The 18350-nt window shown below is 36.5% G+C and overlaps 1 protein-coding gene across 11 annotated transcripts in view; it reads right to left on the bottom strand.

The window, feature by feature from the left end:
• Positions 1 to 308: 308 nt before the first annotated feature.
• The window catches only part of LOC126353938 (probable serine hydrolase), a 178828-nt gene continuing 160786 nt past the window's right edge, over positions 309 to 18350 (bottom strand). For 9 of the 11 annotated variants that reach the window (XM_050003217.1, XM_050003216.1, XM_050003215.1 and 6 more), the window contains one exon: positions 9531 to 11566. In XM_050003217.1, coding sequence (XP_049859174.1) covers positions 10725 to 11566 — 842 coding nt within the window. In that variant the 3' untranslated portion in view covers positions 9531 to 10724. Of the gene's footprint in view, positions 1265 to 9530; positions 11567 to 14192; positions 17465 to 18350 lie in introns of those variants that run through there. The other 2 variants (XM_050003209.1, XM_050003208.1) reach the window with 2 other exon arrangements.

The following is an 18350-nucleotide window of genomic DNA, read 5'->3' on the forward strand; positions in this document are numbered from 1 at the left end:
CAGTACTTAATTACAATTACTAAAGCCTCCATCAGAAGTACAAATATTTAATACTACAATAAAGCCCCTTGGATGATAAATGCAATGTTATGTATTTATAGGTGATGAGATATGGGAAAATCTGTCAGTGGACTAGATTAGTAAGGGAAGGGATATTGTTGGTTGCAGTACTCTGATTGTCGTGGTCCCTGGCGAAGTTAAGTAACAAGTAAAAATCACCATACACCCAATAATAGATTACAATCTTTTCAGTAAATAGACACAGAGATCAGTTCATCTACTACAATCTTTGGAACAGAGAAAATGGCTTGCAGTACTGAAACAGATGGTTTTATTTTTACTGTACACAATACATATTATAAAAAAGTTGTTCATTCATACTGAATCTAAGAACCAGTTCTTTAGTTTTATAATCCTACATTCCAATATCATTTTGGTGCCAAAAACTCATTTATAATTGGCGCTACCCTTTCTGGATTATTCAGATGAACATGATGGGTTCCTTCAACAGTTTTATAAACAAATTCTTTTGACGATTTCTTCAACATGTTTAGAGTTTCCTCAATGATATTTTCCGGTTCTAGTTTTAATCCAGGCATGGCTTTGATAAAAAGGACACGACACTTAATTAATGCAGTCATCTCCATTAACTGATGATGTGTCCATCCTAGAAATCTACCTATCTTAAGTCTTTTATCTCTTCTGAAATAGTATTTTCCTTCAGAAGCAGGAATTATTCCCCGCTTCAGTAACACTTCACATGATTCTTTTGTCACAGATTTTGCAATCATTCCTTCATGCAGCCTTTCAATCATTTCCTCATATGTGTAGGAAGGAGTCTCCGCATCATTAAGAGAAACTGTGTCTAAGAATTTGTCCAAATTCTTGGCAAATTTTTTAGGCTCAGTGCTCATGTCAAGTGACCATGGCTTCAAAGCATCTAAGGCTATATGAGAGTCAATCTTGTCAGGAAATGCAGATGCAAAGATGAATCCTTCAGCTGCTCCAAAAGAATGTCCAAGCAGTGATACAGTTTCCCACCCAAAGTATTTCATTATTCTTCGTAAAAATAAAACTGATTCATTTCCATAATACGGAATGCCAGGAGGCAGATGAGAAGATAATCCATGGCCAGGAGTATCGATTGCAAGCACACTTATTGTTGGGTCCAGTAAAGGAATTAGAGTATCCCACGATCCAGCATTATCTTGCCACCCATGCAGAGCAAGGAGCGGTGTTTGGTTTTTTGGCCCCCACCAACGACCTGCCAACAAATAATACACTTTTTTTCTTTCATTGAAGAAAGACGAGAAGCACTAAAGAAGCTGCTTTTACATATTCTGCACACTCATATTTTAGTCAACTTATCACAAAATTCTCTCTAAAAGATATGTTGAAAATAAGGCTTGAATCCAGTCCCAGTTAAATGAGAATTCATAATGCCCCAGCAGTAAATCAATTCTAGTCTATAATCAATTACTGTATAGACAGCTTTGATCCCTTTCACAGTCATTCATCCATTCACATGTCGTGAATCTCATTATGAAGGACAGCCTTCAGAAATGCGAAACGAGTTACATTATACATTAACAGGCAGGAAAGTCATTGCAGAGTACCTGTGCAAAGCATTTTTCAGTACAACTTTGGTGCATAAAATTGGTTGATTGACATCTACAGAACAGCTGTTAAGAATGTTGGTTGACCACAAACAAACATGTTGGTAGGAATTTTTTTACAGTGCAGTTTCTGGGAGACACTTTTGATGTAAATGTAACAGAGGAAGAAGGCAAGCAGATGTATTCAAAATTTTCAACAATATTAAAGGCAGCAGAGAATAGTAATAGAGTGGTCACAGCTAACAATTGCAGAAAAGTAATGGACAATAGCTGAAGGAAAAAGATGCCATCAGGAAGTGTTTTAGCAAATAATAGCTTGAGTACAGTAGGTTGGAGGTCCAGTACAGAGGAGTAAAGAGTGTTAGGTTATAGTCTTGTAATGTATCTGAGTGAATATCAGTAATGCAAGGAGAGATACATGGAAGTTGAAGCAATTCTTATCTGTGACTTTAATAATTCTATCATCACAGTGCTTTACTCTCAAAGAGAGCACTGATCCTCAAATATATAGTCAGTATTTCCGTGTATGTTTTGCTTATGAGGAAAAGGTGAAAAATGTAAACCTGGCATTGAGACTTTTTGTTCCAGTTAAAAAAAAATCACTTTTCATATTCCTCCTTTTAGGACAACCACTTTGTTGAAAAAAGTTTCTTGTGATTAGTGCCCACCACTGAAGTATAAATATGGGTCAGTATCTTTAATGAACACTCAAAGTTTACAGTCATAAATATATTTTGTGATGTGAGGATAAGTTGAAATCATAAAGTAGCAACTTGATGAATAGAGTGGAAGTTCAAATAATCTTTACTTTTTATCCCACATATTTGTCATTGCCAAAGCACTTTCATGAGTAGGTGTATTACTCTCATGAAATATGACTTTTCTTGTGCGGTCCAGATATATTTCATCTAATTCTCATGAAAAATATGATCCTACTTGAAACTGGTTGCTAGTTTTTTTAACTGTTAAAATGAAAGAGTAGAGTCATCATAAACATTCAGTAACTTTGGTATTTTTGTGCATGTTACACATCAAAAACTAAGATTTTACGTTGATAAGGTATGCCAGTTTTACTGCACAGGGAAACTGGAAAATGTTATCAGTTTCTGAATTTGCACAAGAGACTTTTCCTAACATCAGCAGCCATCAATTTTAGCAAAACATTCTAACATATAATGTAGTTCCCACTTGTATCAAGAGACTTTTCAATAGAATTGGCGATAGCTCGCCATGTTATAGTCACTAGCTTATGAAAACTGTTATTAATAAGAAGATTAAATGTTTATATTTTAAAAAATATGACTTAAATAAAAAAAGCTAATTGCACCTGATAAGTCATTTGTTAGCCCAAAACTGGCTGAGAGTATGAAAATAAAAGCCTTACAACATAAGTGGTGATCTCCATGTCTATTGCAATGCTCAGTTGTGGATGTTCCCTTGAAAACCCAAAAGACTTTTATTTGTGGGAGCATTTGAAAGCTCATGTTTCGAATCTTGGTACAAGATGTAGAGTATCTTCATTGTGACAGGCTGTGATACAATAAACAATTCTCCAGGGATGCATTGGCATATCAAGGTTTCAATGCAATGCTGCTTGATACATGTATTCTTGTTAACAGAGGGCATTTGGAACATTTTATTTAGGAAAGCGTTTCATACTGTGCTGATAACCATTCTTTTCCTGTGTGTTTCCCATGATTAACAGGTTGAAGAGTTGTAGAAATTGAGCTCTAACGTAGAAATAAACCGTTTCTGGACCCATCTCCATATAACATATTTTCTTCCTGTACATATGAGGAATGTTTCCTGACAGATTGGCTATACCTTTATATTACACCCCATCTATATAAAGTCTTCCATCAGTTTGTGAGCATATCTTATTTCTTGTTATATTTTGAAGTAAAGGGTGTCCCATACTTATCCCTTTTTCTTTTATTACAAGTGCTGTGCAATTGTACCAATCATCCTTTGCATCCTGCCAACAGTGTATAATGTATATGGTCACAATGGAGGGATGTAGTAAGGATCAGTACTGGGCCCATTACTTTTCTTATTATTATATCTTAATGATGTGTCAGCTATTCTCCCCACTGCAAATATCACCTCTATGCTGAAGCTTTTAGTTATATCGAAATGCATGACCAAAAACTTGTGCAAACCATCCAGCACATAAATGCTGATTTATGTATCTTCTTTGAGTGGGCACAGAACATATGTTTGAAACATAACCCATCTAAAATTCAAGCAATCTTAATTTCTCACAAAAAAACTCATTGCAATGCAGTTCTAAGAATCTCTCTCACCCTTAAATCTCACAGGCACAGAAATAATCTTTTCTTCTTCTGCAAAAAACTTTGTCAATTCCGGACAATCACTTAAACAGGACTGAAAACACAACTGCAAGAAATTGTCAGTGTCACTTCATTCACTACCAAAATATAAAAAAGTATTTCATTTTGAGCTTAAAAAGAAGGTCATAGAATCACTAATACTACCCGTACTTGACTATTGAGATGTTATTCTCCAAGGACTTTCAAACAAAAGCTCATGCACACTAGAACTGGTGATGAATGCTTGTATGCAATGAGGTGTGCTACTTTGACCTATCGCTCCTGCCCATGAACAATTATCATGGCTGCATGCTGATGAGCATAGAGGCTATGATACTCTCTGTTTGCTGTATTGTCTTCTTAATCATTGCTTTCCCAATTATTTTTCTTTGACTCCTACTTTGCTGTTTGAATAGCACAGCAGAAATACTTATTCTCAAATGACAAAAATTCTCTCTATACCATCACGTAAGACTGTGATGTTCTCTAAATCGTTTCTGTACAAGGAATCCAAATTTAGTACAATATTCCTCAAAAAAATCAGAGAAATTAAACTCCTTCCAGACATCAAAAGATAGTTAATAGACAACCTTGTATCACGATAACCATCTCTCCCATAAGCTAGCCTGCAACTCCCTGTTGTCAGTCCACCATCCCCCATAATTTTCCCTCCCCTTTGTTGGCAGAGTTATCTATTTAACTTATTTTCTTTACTAACAGCCACTGTACAGTCATTTCAGTATCTTCTTTACCCCTTCCTCTTCCATAATAGTAAATGCCTGTTCAGATCTGCTAAACCGATCTGTATCACTCGTAAATGCCCTTTTACTGTTACTATTACTGTTATCATTATTATTAGTGTCAACTATTGTTATTGTCAATTATTATTATCATTATTAGTTCCTATTATTATTATTATTATTATTATTATTAATGTTTTGTAATATCTTTGGTATGTGTTGTTCCTGATCAGATATTATCTTTCCTAATTAACGTAACTTCCATAACAGATTAATTCTCAGAGATTCAACTCTTTGTAACAACTGCAACAGTTGCTATATAACAATATTACGACAAAATTAAAAATGTATAGAACATCCCATCATTAGGGTATTTACCCTGAATGCACTATTTAGCAAAGCTCAGCAAACATTTCTTACAGCTGCAAGATGTTTTATGGCTGAGAAATTAAAAAAACCAGACTTGAGTAATTTTATGGTAATGAACAAAATCATCTATGCTTGGATTCTACAGAGAAATCAAGTGTGCACACATTTTCCAGTACCTCCAAGACTGGATAACAGGAACAATTTGGTTGACAGCGTGTGTTACAGTAGCCTTAATCTGTTATCTGTTTGAAGAAGAGAAAACAGTCTTCTTTTTATTTAACAAAGTTTTTTAATATGAATTTCTTATGTAGAAAATGACACTTTACATGTTTTTCCAGTAATAACAAGGATTGCTACATTTAATTTTGCCAAGTATGGAGGAGCAGAGTGCGAGTTTCCTCAAGTCCATCCAAATTAAGATTTTTTGGGCAAATGCTCAGATAATTCCTTCAAAAATGTCACAGGCAGCTTCCTTCCCACTTCTGTTTGACAGAGTTAGTGAGTATTCCATCATCTCTAATGAATGACAATGGTCTATGAACAGATGTTGGCAAATCTTTCTTTACACTCTCTTAGAGAGAAAGTTCACACACACCTTTTAGCCAAGTGTGTGAAAGGAGGCATTTCTCAACTAGAAAGGGTAGTCATTTTAAATTCAGTGCCAGACACTGCTGGTCCAGCTGGGTAGTATTCGTACCTTAAAGTAACTTCTGCCCAAATATTAATTTTGTCAATAACAGTACACGACCACAATGCCACAACAAGGCTTTAAAAATGTCTCTTAAATTATCCATTGTTAAATTTGCATAAGAAAACTAACCTACTCAGCTAATCCTTAAAAGGTTTCCAGTATTTAAAATAAATAAGTTAATGACATGTAGCCTGGAGGTATCTGTTTTGAGTTCTTTGGCTGACTGATGATGATCCGAATTTTCACCAGGATGACCGGTTTACTTTCTCAAAGAATGGGATGAACCATTTGCAATTGAGGATAAGTCTTTGAGAATGCCACTCACTCATCCTGAGAGAAAAATCTGCCAAAAACCTGATGCAGGTGCCTCAAAGCAGTATGTGTAAGTTTGGCCATGGAAGTCTCAACAATTACAAATATGTTAAAGTTAAAAAGACTGGGTCATATTTTGGCTGACCATTTCATATGTGCTGGGGATTGTCTTCAGGTGGGATGAGATTTGTAATTTATACCTATACAATTTGCTGTTGATTATAGCTGTGACCTTCCACCATTTCTGCTTCAGCAGAAACAGCACCAAAAAGCCCCTACCTTATGCTTATGTATAAGCAAATAGTTTTAATTGTTTTGAGATATGTATTAAACCAGTGGCTTTAATCTTTTCTTTTCAACTGCTGTTATGGCATTTTATGGTAGTAAATTACACAAAAATATTATCTCGCCTGTTCAACTGAAAAATATTCCTTGGTTAAAGAGTCTGTCTGGCAGTTGAGAATTGGTTCTTCAACTTGAAATTAGAAAACAATGCACTAGATAACAATTTCTTAATGAGGAAAGTGACTTTAAAAACTGTGTCCCATACAGCAATATGTTCATCTGTATAGACGTGATCATCAATAATTCTGACGTTACGCGAGGTGCATTCAAGTTCTAAGGGCTCCGATTTTTTTTCTCCGGACTGGAAAGAGATAGAAACATGCGCATTGTTTTAAAATGAGACCGCATTCATTGTCAATACGTCCCAGAGATGGCAGCACCGTACGGCAGATGGAATTTTACCGTCAGCGACGAGAATGAGAACTGTTTTAAATACTTAAAATAGCGACATTTTGTATACTTAAACAGCGTGCAATCATTCGTTTTCTGAATTTGCGTGGTGTGAAACCAACTGAAATTCATCGACAGTTGAAGGAGACATGTGGTGATGGAGTTATGGATGTGTCGAAAGTGCATTCGTGGGTGCGACAGTTTAATGAAGGCAGAAAATCGTGTGACAACAAACCGAAACAACCTCGGGCTCGAACAAGCTGGTCTGACGACATGATCGAGAAAGTGGAGAGAATTGTTTTGGGGGATCGCCGAATGACTGTTGAACAGATCACCTCCAGAGTTGGCATTTCTGTGGGTTCTGTGCACACAATCCTGCATGACAACAAGAAAATGCAAAAAGTGTCATCCAGGTGGGTGCTACGAATGCTGACGGACGACCACATGGCTGCCCGTGTGGCATGTTGCCAAGCAATGTTGACGCGCAATGACAGCATGAATGGGCCTTTCTTTTCGTCGGTTGTGACAATGGATCAGACGTGGATGCCATTTTTCAATCCAGAAACAAAGCACCAGTCAGCTCAATGGAAGCACACAGATTCACCGCCACCAAAAAAATTTCAGGTAACCGCCAGTAATGAAAAAATGATGGTGTCCATGTTCTGGGACAGTGAGGGCGTAATCCTTACCCATTGCGTTCCAAAGGGCTCTACGGTAACAGGTGCATCCTACGAAAATGTTTTGAAGAACAAATTCCTTCCTGCACTACAACAAAAATGTCCAGGAAGGGCTGCGCGTGTGCTGTTTCACCAAGACAACGCACCCGCACATCGAGCTAACGTTACACAACAGTTTCTTCGTGATAACAACTTTGAAGTAATTCCTCATGCTCCCTACTCACCTGACCTGGTGACTTTTGGCTTTTTCCAACAATGAAAGACACTCTCCATGGCCGCACATTCACAAGCCGTGCTGCTATTGCCTCAGCGATTTTCCAGTGGTCAAAACAGACTCCTAAAGAAGCCTTCGCCACTGCCATTGAATCATGGCGTCAGCATTGTGAAAAATGTGTACGTCTGCAGGGCAATTACATCGAAAAGTAACACCAGTTTCATCGATTTCGGGTGAATAGTTAAGACAGATTAAAATTGTATACCAGAAGTTGCCTCCAGATTACATCTATGGTACATTCTACTGCAGGGTGAAAATTTGATGCTGGCTAATTAATTATGAGTGATGTATCACAGAAGTCAGTCTAGATGTCAGTGTAATGGATGTGGGCTGCTTCCTCATTTGCAGATGACAAGGACAAGGCACTAAAATACACAGAATGAAACTTTCGTGATACAGCCTCTGGCAGAATTAATAGTAGGATATAAAATGGCAAAAAATGTGAAACAAGTTGATAAATATTTTGAAACACATATTGAAAACAACATGCCCTTATATATCATATATACCATTTACTTGATTCTGATTTTAACACCATATGGTCACCATCCTGTTCCATGCAATCCTCTAGATGGCAAATGAAAGCTTCAAGCACCCACTTCAACATGTTTAATGGGATTTTCTCCACAGCTGTATATATGCTTTCCTTGAGTTCAACCATGGTATGGGTCTGTGTAGCATAAATTTAATTCTTTGAGTATACCCACAAGAAGAAGCCAGGGGCAGCCAAATCTTGCTACTGTGGTGACCATTGAATGTAGTCAAACCTGGAAACCAATCGAACAGGAAAATGATTCTGCAAGACATTCAGGGACTGCTGGGGCACTGCCTTGTCCTGTTGGAATCAAATGCAGTGTATAAAAAGGCCAACCCAAAGCTACACCGTACCACATTCACAGTGCATGGTTATCCACGCAAAGATTACCTTCATTATGTGGCACACAGTACCTGTTTCAAGAAGCACAAGGCCAAGGTTCATTACAACTTTAATTTGTTAGTTTAGTTTCCATACAACCTGCAATTTGTGTATAAGCAGAGGTTATCACAGATAATTTGCCGCAGGAAACAATCTGACATTGTTAGTGCCAATGCATGACTGGCAGCAGAATGGTGAGCTTCGAACGAGTGCTTGACATGCCTCTTACACTCGATCAGTGGTCCAATGTGTCCTTCATTGTACTGGACTATTTTCATTTACATAAGATGCAGATGGTGATGAAAGAGAACTGAACTGTGATGAGAGACTCAAAACAAACATGTCTCAATGCTCTGAAGTTCAAAAGGCCAGAATTACAAATGACTGTCCTTCCTCAAAGCAGTTTGTGCATACTTGTTTTGTGCAGGGGCAACAGTGATGCCATATTGCATGACCCAGATCCTACTGCTCATTCTGCCGCCCCCGTACACTGTCAGTGTGTATACTTGACAGTTCTACTAATGTAAATTAATATTTTTGAATTGGCTAAAACACCAAGATAGAGAGCTCTGTATTCAAATTACATAATAAATGAAGGCAATAAAATTTAAAGCCACATGAACACAGCTTTCCTCTTCAGAATTATAGTGAATATAATAATGAACTTGCTGAAAAGTATAAATAAAACTGGAAATGGTACAGGGTTATTTTTTAACTGTGATTCAATGACATATGTTTCATTGATATTTAGTTACATGATTGATAGTTTCCATTAAAATATTCTTAAAAGTATAATATATACATTTTTCTACAGAACTTAAGACAAGGATAGAATCAGTATTCAGTGAGTATAATGTCAAAACAGTCACAACAGTTTGAAAGTTTGCTTTAATAACTGAATAATGTACCACATTTGATTAAAATCCACCTATGTCAATCTGCTTCAACTTCAAGATTATGTTTGTGCAACATTCAATTCTTCAGAACAACATGGAATAGACTATAAATAAAAAACAAAAATACTTTAATCCAAAACATCTTATGGAACTGCTGTTACTCTATGTAACAATAGGATAAATCGGTTTTTATCACAGACATGATGACCGGTGATATCTATCTCATAGTATTATTTGGACCATTAATATAATTTCAGTGAGAGAAGCAATACATGAATCAGATACATAAAAAAGCTAATAATGCCAAAATATGTGCTCTCTATACATTAACATTTTTACATAGCTCCGAGGATGAGTTGGAGGAGACCACAACAGACAAGTTTGTGTGTTGCATTCTGCTGCTACACAGCATATCGAGGATCACAATGTGCTATATGTGTGTCTATTAGAGAAGAACAATCTTTGTGAGGGTTAAAACACAGGAAGATTTCTTAAGTAGTGATGTGAAACTTTTCGTATGGACCAGACATTATGAATGAGATCTATGGAATAACACGGTTAAATTACAGAGTAAAGCTATAAGGCTGTAGAGAAGTTTCCAGCAGGCATCCAGTGAGTATTCATTAAAATTGATACATACACACATTCTAAGTATGACTAGTGTTTCTTTAAAGTCAGTACCACCATTATACTGTTGTTTATTTACAGTGTTACATTTACACTTACATAATAATGATTTCAGCTTCAAAGTGCCATTATCAAGTGTTTTAAGTGTTATAAATTGCCTAAGATGGCATACTGTTGTATTAAAATACACTATGACAGTATGCCATCTTAGGCAATTTATAACACTTAAAACACTTGATAAGGACACTTCGCAGCCGAAATCATGATTGTGTAAGTGTAAATGGAACACTGTAAATAAACAACAGTCTAATGGGGGTACTAACTTTAAAGAAATATATTATGACTGTGGCCCCGCATTAGGAAAAAAAATTATTATATGACTAGTGTGTTTTCCCCAACAGAAGACCCAGCTTAAATAAGCCATTAATAAAAAGCATTACCAATTCATTTGATTACACAACCAAATCCATAATCCTGTCTCTGTCACGACACTTTTCTTCCCAGCCTGTATCTTTACCTTAGTTCAGCACATAAACTATTGTCATGATAACAGGAACTTGTTAATGAGATGTGATATCCTCTCTGGGTTATTTAGATGCAGATGATGAGTGCCATCCACATTATAATGATCCACTCTGCTGCCATTCTTCTTCATCATCTCTACAGTCTTCATGTACACTTCCTCATGTATACCAACAATAGAACCTTGATTACCTCTTATGCTAAGGTTGGAGCATTTCACATTCTGAGCTAAGCTAATAATAGCATCAAATGAGAGACGGCCCCAGACATGTATCCTCAGCCGTGGGTCCCGTGAGAAGTAATACCGGTCTTCATCACCATGAGGCACTCTAATTGCTCCCCTCCGAAGCAATATTTTACATGAGTCTATTGTTGGCGATTTTTCACTTCCTTCATAAAGACGTTTCAGTATTTCCTCATAAGTGTAACTTGGGGGCTTATTTTTTTCCATTTTGTCTTCGACAGATATGATCCAGTCAGCAAAGTGATAAGCTTTAACATCAACTACTGGCCTCACAGCCAACATTGTCCTGGCACATTCAATGCTAACATATTTGTCTACTTCTTCAGGATATGTTGCAGCATACGCTAAACTTGTCGCACTGCCAAAAGAGTGTCCAATCAGTGATACCTTTTTCCATTTGAAATGCCTTGTAATCAAACGTAGTGTTAACACAGCATCCACAAACTGATAAAATTTTCCAACTGGGAAATGGGATGAATGTCCATGTCCAGGAAAGTCAATAGCCAAAAGTCCATCCACATTTAAATGAGGAACTAAAGGGTCAAAAGTCCCAGCATTATCCTCATATCCATGCAAAGCAATTACTGGCTGGATATCCGTCCGTCCCCACCACTTACCTGTCAAAAAAGAAATACTGAAGTAGTCTGTAAAATATTGTAACTTACTAATGGTTTGTGTTGCAATTTTACCATGACAAGGGATTAAAAACACAATCTGTTGTTATTACAAGAATAATATTGTGAAAATACAATAGCCTATGTAATGTCTCAGCAACATTGTGCACAGAAATGATTGCTTCTTGTACCATAATAATATAATCAGGGATTAACAGCAAGTGTGTACCCACTTTGTGTTATGAAAATAAGATTGAATAGTAAAAAGAAGATACTGCTGAAATTCTGACTGAGATTTATTTTGGATGCTAACAATAAATTGCTAAAATGTGATCAATCTGCAAAATCTTGTGCAAATCAAGCTTCTAAAGAAAGTATCTGTTGTAGTCAACGAAAAACACAATTACTAGCTTCTGGTCAAATGTTAAATTTATAGCATTGAATAGTGACTTACTGGAGGAAACGTAACATCGACACCGCATATCACTGAATTATTTTGCTGAAGAACAGAGTTGTAGCCACCTGGGAAATATCCAACAGAGTGATCTGTCAGATACCTACATACAAGTCAATCAAACAGGAATGTGTACCGAATATTTTCTTCTCTTACTTTTTTATTTATTTATTTTAATTATTTATAGTTCCTTTTATTTTTTTCCTGTACTTTGTACAACATAAATTATCTGACCTCGATCTCAGTTAAGTAATCATTACCTGAACAAGGATGAGGTAATCAGTTTCTGAATGCCTCCTGCTAATAAATTGGAACATGCAGTTGGTTGTCTTAACTATAATATTATGTATTTTATTTCCAGAGGCTTTTATGCTTAAATGGTTGTTTCTTATTTGTACACAGTCTTAATGCTTAAAAGAGGTTTTCAGAATGTAATCTAATGTATATGAAATGTTCTTTGGTATCTTTTAGTAGTCTGAAGAAAACCACTCATGTTGTTTTAACATCCTCACTTGAATCATGGAAGAGTCACTGCACTAAAGTCTGTCATAGACCTGTCGACATTAATACCTACAGGTCCTACAAGCACATTGCATTAATAACATATCTCACTCTGGTGCTTAGCTCTGGGCTGTTGTATATGGGCAGAATTACTCAGATAAAACTCCAGACTCCTAAATGTTGCTCAACACTTCTTCAGAACAAAGTACATAGCTTCATACATCACTATTAACATACCTGTATCATAACAAGACAGAACAAGCACAATTTTATTACAAACCCAAATAACTGCAGCAATTAGGAACCATCACCTATGAAATTTTTTGTCAACCTATTTTCAAAACTTCAGTTATGAATATCTTTGCTTCTAGGATTTCTTATCATGATGCACTGCCTCAATCCTCTTGACCTAAATCTCCACTAACCTGGTTCACACCGCTTCACCTTTATGCTTTCCCTTCTCTCTTTTGTTCACACCAGTGTTGCCCCCCCCCCCCCCTCCCCCCAGATCATCTACTAACACTTCCCCTCCGCCAAGCACGCACATGCACACACCCTCTCCCCCCTCCCTCCTTCTGTCCCTTCTCCTCTCCTTCCCTGTCTCCCTCTTCATTGCCAAATTCCCCTCCTTTCCTCCCCTCCCTTCTCCCCTCTCTTAATTACTTATATGCTCTACACTTTGAACTCTCTTTGACTTGTTGCGCAGCAGTCATCTGTCAAAAGACCTGCATCACACTATCCCTCTAGGGGCCCTCCCTCCCCCCCCCCCCCCCCCCCACCACTTTGTGTGCCTTAGCTACCCCTCCATCTGTTCAGGCAACTGTTCCCTATAACTGGTAGTCAATAATCAGTCTATCGCAACTGTGTGTGTGTGTGTGTGTGTGTGTGTGTGTGTGTGTGTGTGTGTGCGTGTGTGTACTTCTACTAGAGAAAAACTAGAGCTCGAAAGCTAGTGTGAACACTGCTCTCTGTTATGTATTTCTGTACTCCTACATCGGTCTGCTAAAAGTGAGTGGTTGGCTTTCTGTTAATTTATGCATTTTCCCCTCCAGGAATTTCCATTATTGTTGAAAATAGTACACAGCTATTTAAGGCCAGCAAATTGATTGGTTTTCTTAAAAGAAGAGGCAGGACACGTAAGACTAGAGATTTTGTTAGACCTGTGTAGAATTAGACTGTGATTTTTTCCTTTCCTGTCGCAATCTATATGTTAGAATGTTTCTGAGCACAATGCTGAAGTTTTAGATCAATGATACAGCATCATTGTATAAAGTCATCAGAAAAATCCTATAATGACCAAATCATATTACGAGTTACTAATCTACCTGCTTAATATTACAACTTTAATTAAGGTGGATAGACATTACGAGTATGAGGACAAAATTATTTGTTTAAATAATGGCCTGGCAATTATCATTGCAACTCAGTACCGGTTGGATGACTGATCATGACTTTTTCTGTTAAGTATTCTTCAAATGAAGGGCAGATATGGTTTATATCATATGCGTTGTGTTAACTAATATGCATGAAAGTCCAATACAGCACACTCAGTCTGCAGTCAGGTTATTCTGTACATCCATATGAACTATGTATCCTTCTCTAGGGTACAGAACAGGGTTTTATATTATTATACTTAAGTCAATAACAGGTTGTCAGTGGAAAGCAGGCAAGAAATTGAAAATCCTCAAATATTTAATCATAAAGTAAAAGAACAGCTGATTAACCAATCATTCTATAATATACACTAATTCAGGCATGTACATTCTGCCTCCCTAATACTTGAATAAAATATATCCCAATTTTAGCAGCATATAGACAACTAATAGTGGTTTGTATAAAGATAAAATGGGTCATTTGGAGTATTAAATAATAACAGCAGCTGAGAAGTAAGGAGGAGGATCAGTGACATTTTTTTCCAAAGTAGTTGTCTTTCTTCTAAAGAATAAGTAATCTACAAGCACCGTATTTATTCTATTGTACCAGGTTTTTTCCCAGATTCATTATTTGAAAAAATATAGAATAATTTTACATTCATAGGTCAACATTTTTACACTGTTTGATAATTTAATATAGGGGTCATCTTACATTTACAGATGAAGCTTTGACAATTGAGATCGTGCAGATTTGTGTGTTAAACTTATTTTAAAACTATGTTTCATTCTGACAGTGTATTAATTCTGTAAATATTAACTGTTCCAGTTTACTGTAATGTACTATTTTGACAGTCTCTTGACAAATGACCAGGGTGGTAAGTATCATATTCAAACATTTTATGTTTTTTTATGTTATCCTTTCTGACATGTTCCACATTCACAAAAATCATCTCATTTTTTGGGTCTATGGAATGAAAACAGAATTTTATCTCATCTAATCTTACGTTGAAGAATTCAGAAAGGTTGGAGGGGGAACAGTGACACCAGCTTGAAATAGAATATGAATGAATGTGGGGAGGAGAGTGAAGTGCAGACAGCAAATTTTGTATTTCCAACTGTGAGAATGAATAACGTGTGCCTTGGCCTCAGTTAAACCGCATTTTGGCTGAATCCATTTGAACTCCGAATTGACATGACTTCAAACTTGGACAAGTATTCAACAATAGTATTCGTAATTATGTTGTTATTGCTGTCACTTGAGAATGGTATAATAGCCCAAAATCATGACTGAATAAACACTTTGGATAATATTCTAGATCGGAAATAATGTTCTTTCTAAAATGTTGCACGACTATGGAGGGGGAAAAAAAAGGGGGGTATTGTGGTGAAAACAGCAGTATTGGTTGCAGATTTGATTTACTTTCATTATTTAACCAAGATGTGTGTTTTGCCTAATACAAGGTATCTTCGGATTGTCCAGTATAGTGTTGGTAGGTGGGTTTTGGGTACCACGATTAGAGAAATGGCCAAAAAATACACTGTCCTCATCATACATAGTAAAATAAATCAAAGCAAGTATGTGCTCACATCATATGTTAAAAGCGTAACACCGAATAACCTTGCAGGTCTTTGTAGCACAGACCATTGGGTACAACGCATAGATCAGGCCTGTACGTAGTCCGTCACATGGTGGCACCGTTATTCATTCTTTGATCTGATATATGCCATTATGTGAAAATCCTTTTAAAGATGTTTAATAGGATACTACTTTTGCTACCAAAGAGACAGCAAATTTGTCATTTAAACCATAGTACAAAGTACACTACACTTACTCAGGTGGAAGAAGGAATTTATTCTGCTCACTAGCTTTAGAAGGGAAAAAAGGACTTTATTACAATTGTGTGTACTAATGTAACATCAAGATTCAGTATGTACAATGTCAAAACAGCTCTCAACAGTTTGAGAGTTTACTTTAGTTGGTAAATAATGTACCACATTTGATTCAGATTCACCTATGTCAGTCAGCTTCAACTTCATGATCATGTTTATGCAACTCTTGATTCTACATAACTAGATATATTGGATCGAAAACAAAAATACTTTGTTCTGAAAACATCAACTGCAAAGCTAGAATTAATCAATTTTGTCACAGACATGATAACTGATGATATCTCCCTTGTAGTTTTTCTTGAACCATTAATATCATTTCAGTTACAGAGAAATCACACAAAAATTCTATTAATGCCTAAATTTGTGGTCTACTTACGCAAAACACTTTTACATATATCAATGGAAGAAGACAATGAGTCCTCACGAAACAAGTTTGTGTGTTGCATTCTGCTACTACATACTACATAGGGAAAAAGAATGTTCTTGAGGGCTAGAGCATAGGAAGATTATTTTTGAAGCATTGATCTGAAACATTTCATATGGACCAAACATAAATCAGATCTACAGAACACCACAGTTAAACAAGAGGCTAAAAATATAAGGCTGTACAGAAGTCACTGTGGGCATCCAGCAAATATTCAATAACATTTCATTAAAACTTATACATACATACTATGTATGACTAGTGAGTTTTTCCCTGCAGAAGACCAGTTTAAACAATCTGTTAATAACAAACACTACCATTCCAGTTTAATTTACAACCATCTGTCATGCCTCTTTTCTTTTCTTTTTTCCCCTTTAGTTTATACAATTAATCTTTGTGTAGTAAACATGACTATGGTCATGATAACAGGAACTTGTTGATGAGATGTGATATCCTCTCTGGATTATTTAGGTGAAGATGATGAGTGCCATCCACATTGTAATGATCCACTGTGCTGCCATTCTTCTTCATCATCTCTAGTGTCTTCATATACACTTCCTCATATATACCACCAATGAAACCTTGATTACCTCTTATGCTGAGGTTGTAGCATTTTACATTCTGAGCTAAGCCAATAAGAGCATCAAATGAAAGACGGCCCCAAACATGAGTCCTCAACCGTGGATCACGTGAGAAGTAATACCTGTGCTCATCACCATGAGGCACACGAATTGCTCCCCTCTCAAGCAGTATTTTACACGAGTCAATTGTTGGAGATTCTCGACTACCTTCATAAATCCGTTTCAGTATTTCCTCATAAGTGTAACTGGGGGGTTTACTTTCTTGCATTTTTTCTTCGACTGATATGATCCAGTCAGCAAACTGATAAGATTTAATATCAACATCTGGTATCTCAGCCATCATTGTCCTGGCACAATCAAGACTAACATATTTGTCTACTTCTTCAGGGTAAGTTGCAGCATACGCAAAACTTGTCGCACTGCCAAAAGAGTGTCCAATGAGTGATACCTTTTTCCATTTGAAATGCCTTGTAATCAAACGTAGTGTTAACACAGCATCCACAAACTGATAAAATTTTCCAACTGGGAAATGGGATGAATGTCCATGTCCAGGAAAGTCAATAGCCAAAAGTCCATCCACATTTAAATGAGGAACTAAACGATCAAAAGTTCCAGCATTATCCTCATATCCATGTAAAGCAATTACTGGTTGGATATCCGTCCGTCCCCACCACTTACCTGTCAAGAAAGAAATGCTAAAGTAAAATATTGTAATTCACTAATTTTTTGTGTTTTAGTTTCACCTTGACCGCGAAGTCAAAACATAATCTGCTGTTATTTGTATAAGTAATATTCTTCATGTAAAAATTACAGGTTGATAGGCCGTAATCGATGTATAAAACTCTCCCCTGACATTTTGTCTCCCGCAGTCGGAGACAAAATGTCAGGGGAGAGTTTCATACGTCGACCACAGCCTATCAGCCCAGAAGTTTTAAGTGAAGACAATACCAGCCGTGAAAGCCTACATTGTATGATCATAAGCAATATCGTTAAAAGAAAATAGTCTTTCCTATGTCTCAGCAACATTGTGCACAGAAATTATTACTGACAGAAATGATTGATTCTTGTGCCACAATACTGAGTACTAACAGCCAGTATGTTCACACTTTTTTTTTGTTACAATTATGATTTAGTAGTAAGAAGACATGGCTGACATTCGTCAGTGAGATCAACTTTTGCTGCTAATGATAAATTGTTAAAAACTGATGAGTCTGCAAAATCAGTTTCTAATCAAGCTTCTAAAGAAAATGTCTGTTATGGACAACAGAGGAACATTACTACTACCTTCTAGTCAATCTGTGAAAAGTATAGTATGGAACAGTGACTTTTGGAGGGAGTGCAACATTGACACCACATGTCACTGAATTATTCTGCTGTAGTTGAAAATTTTACACAACAGAGAAATATCCAACAGAATGTCATCCCAGATACCTGTGTACAAGTCAATTAATCTGGAATGTGTACTGCATTTTTCTTCTTTTATTGTTTTAATTGTTTATAGTTCCCTTAATTTGTTTCATTACTATGTGCTACACAAACTGCCTGACCTCAACCTCGATTAAGT

The sequence above is a fragment of the Schistocerca gregaria genome, chromosome 3, assembly GCF_023897955.1.
Source record: "Schistocerca gregaria isolate iqSchGreg1 chromosome 3, iqSchGreg1.2, whole genome shotgun sequence".
Taxonomy (NCBI): domain Eukaryota; kingdom Metazoa; phylum Arthropoda; class Insecta; order Orthoptera; family Acrididae; genus Schistocerca; species Schistocerca gregaria.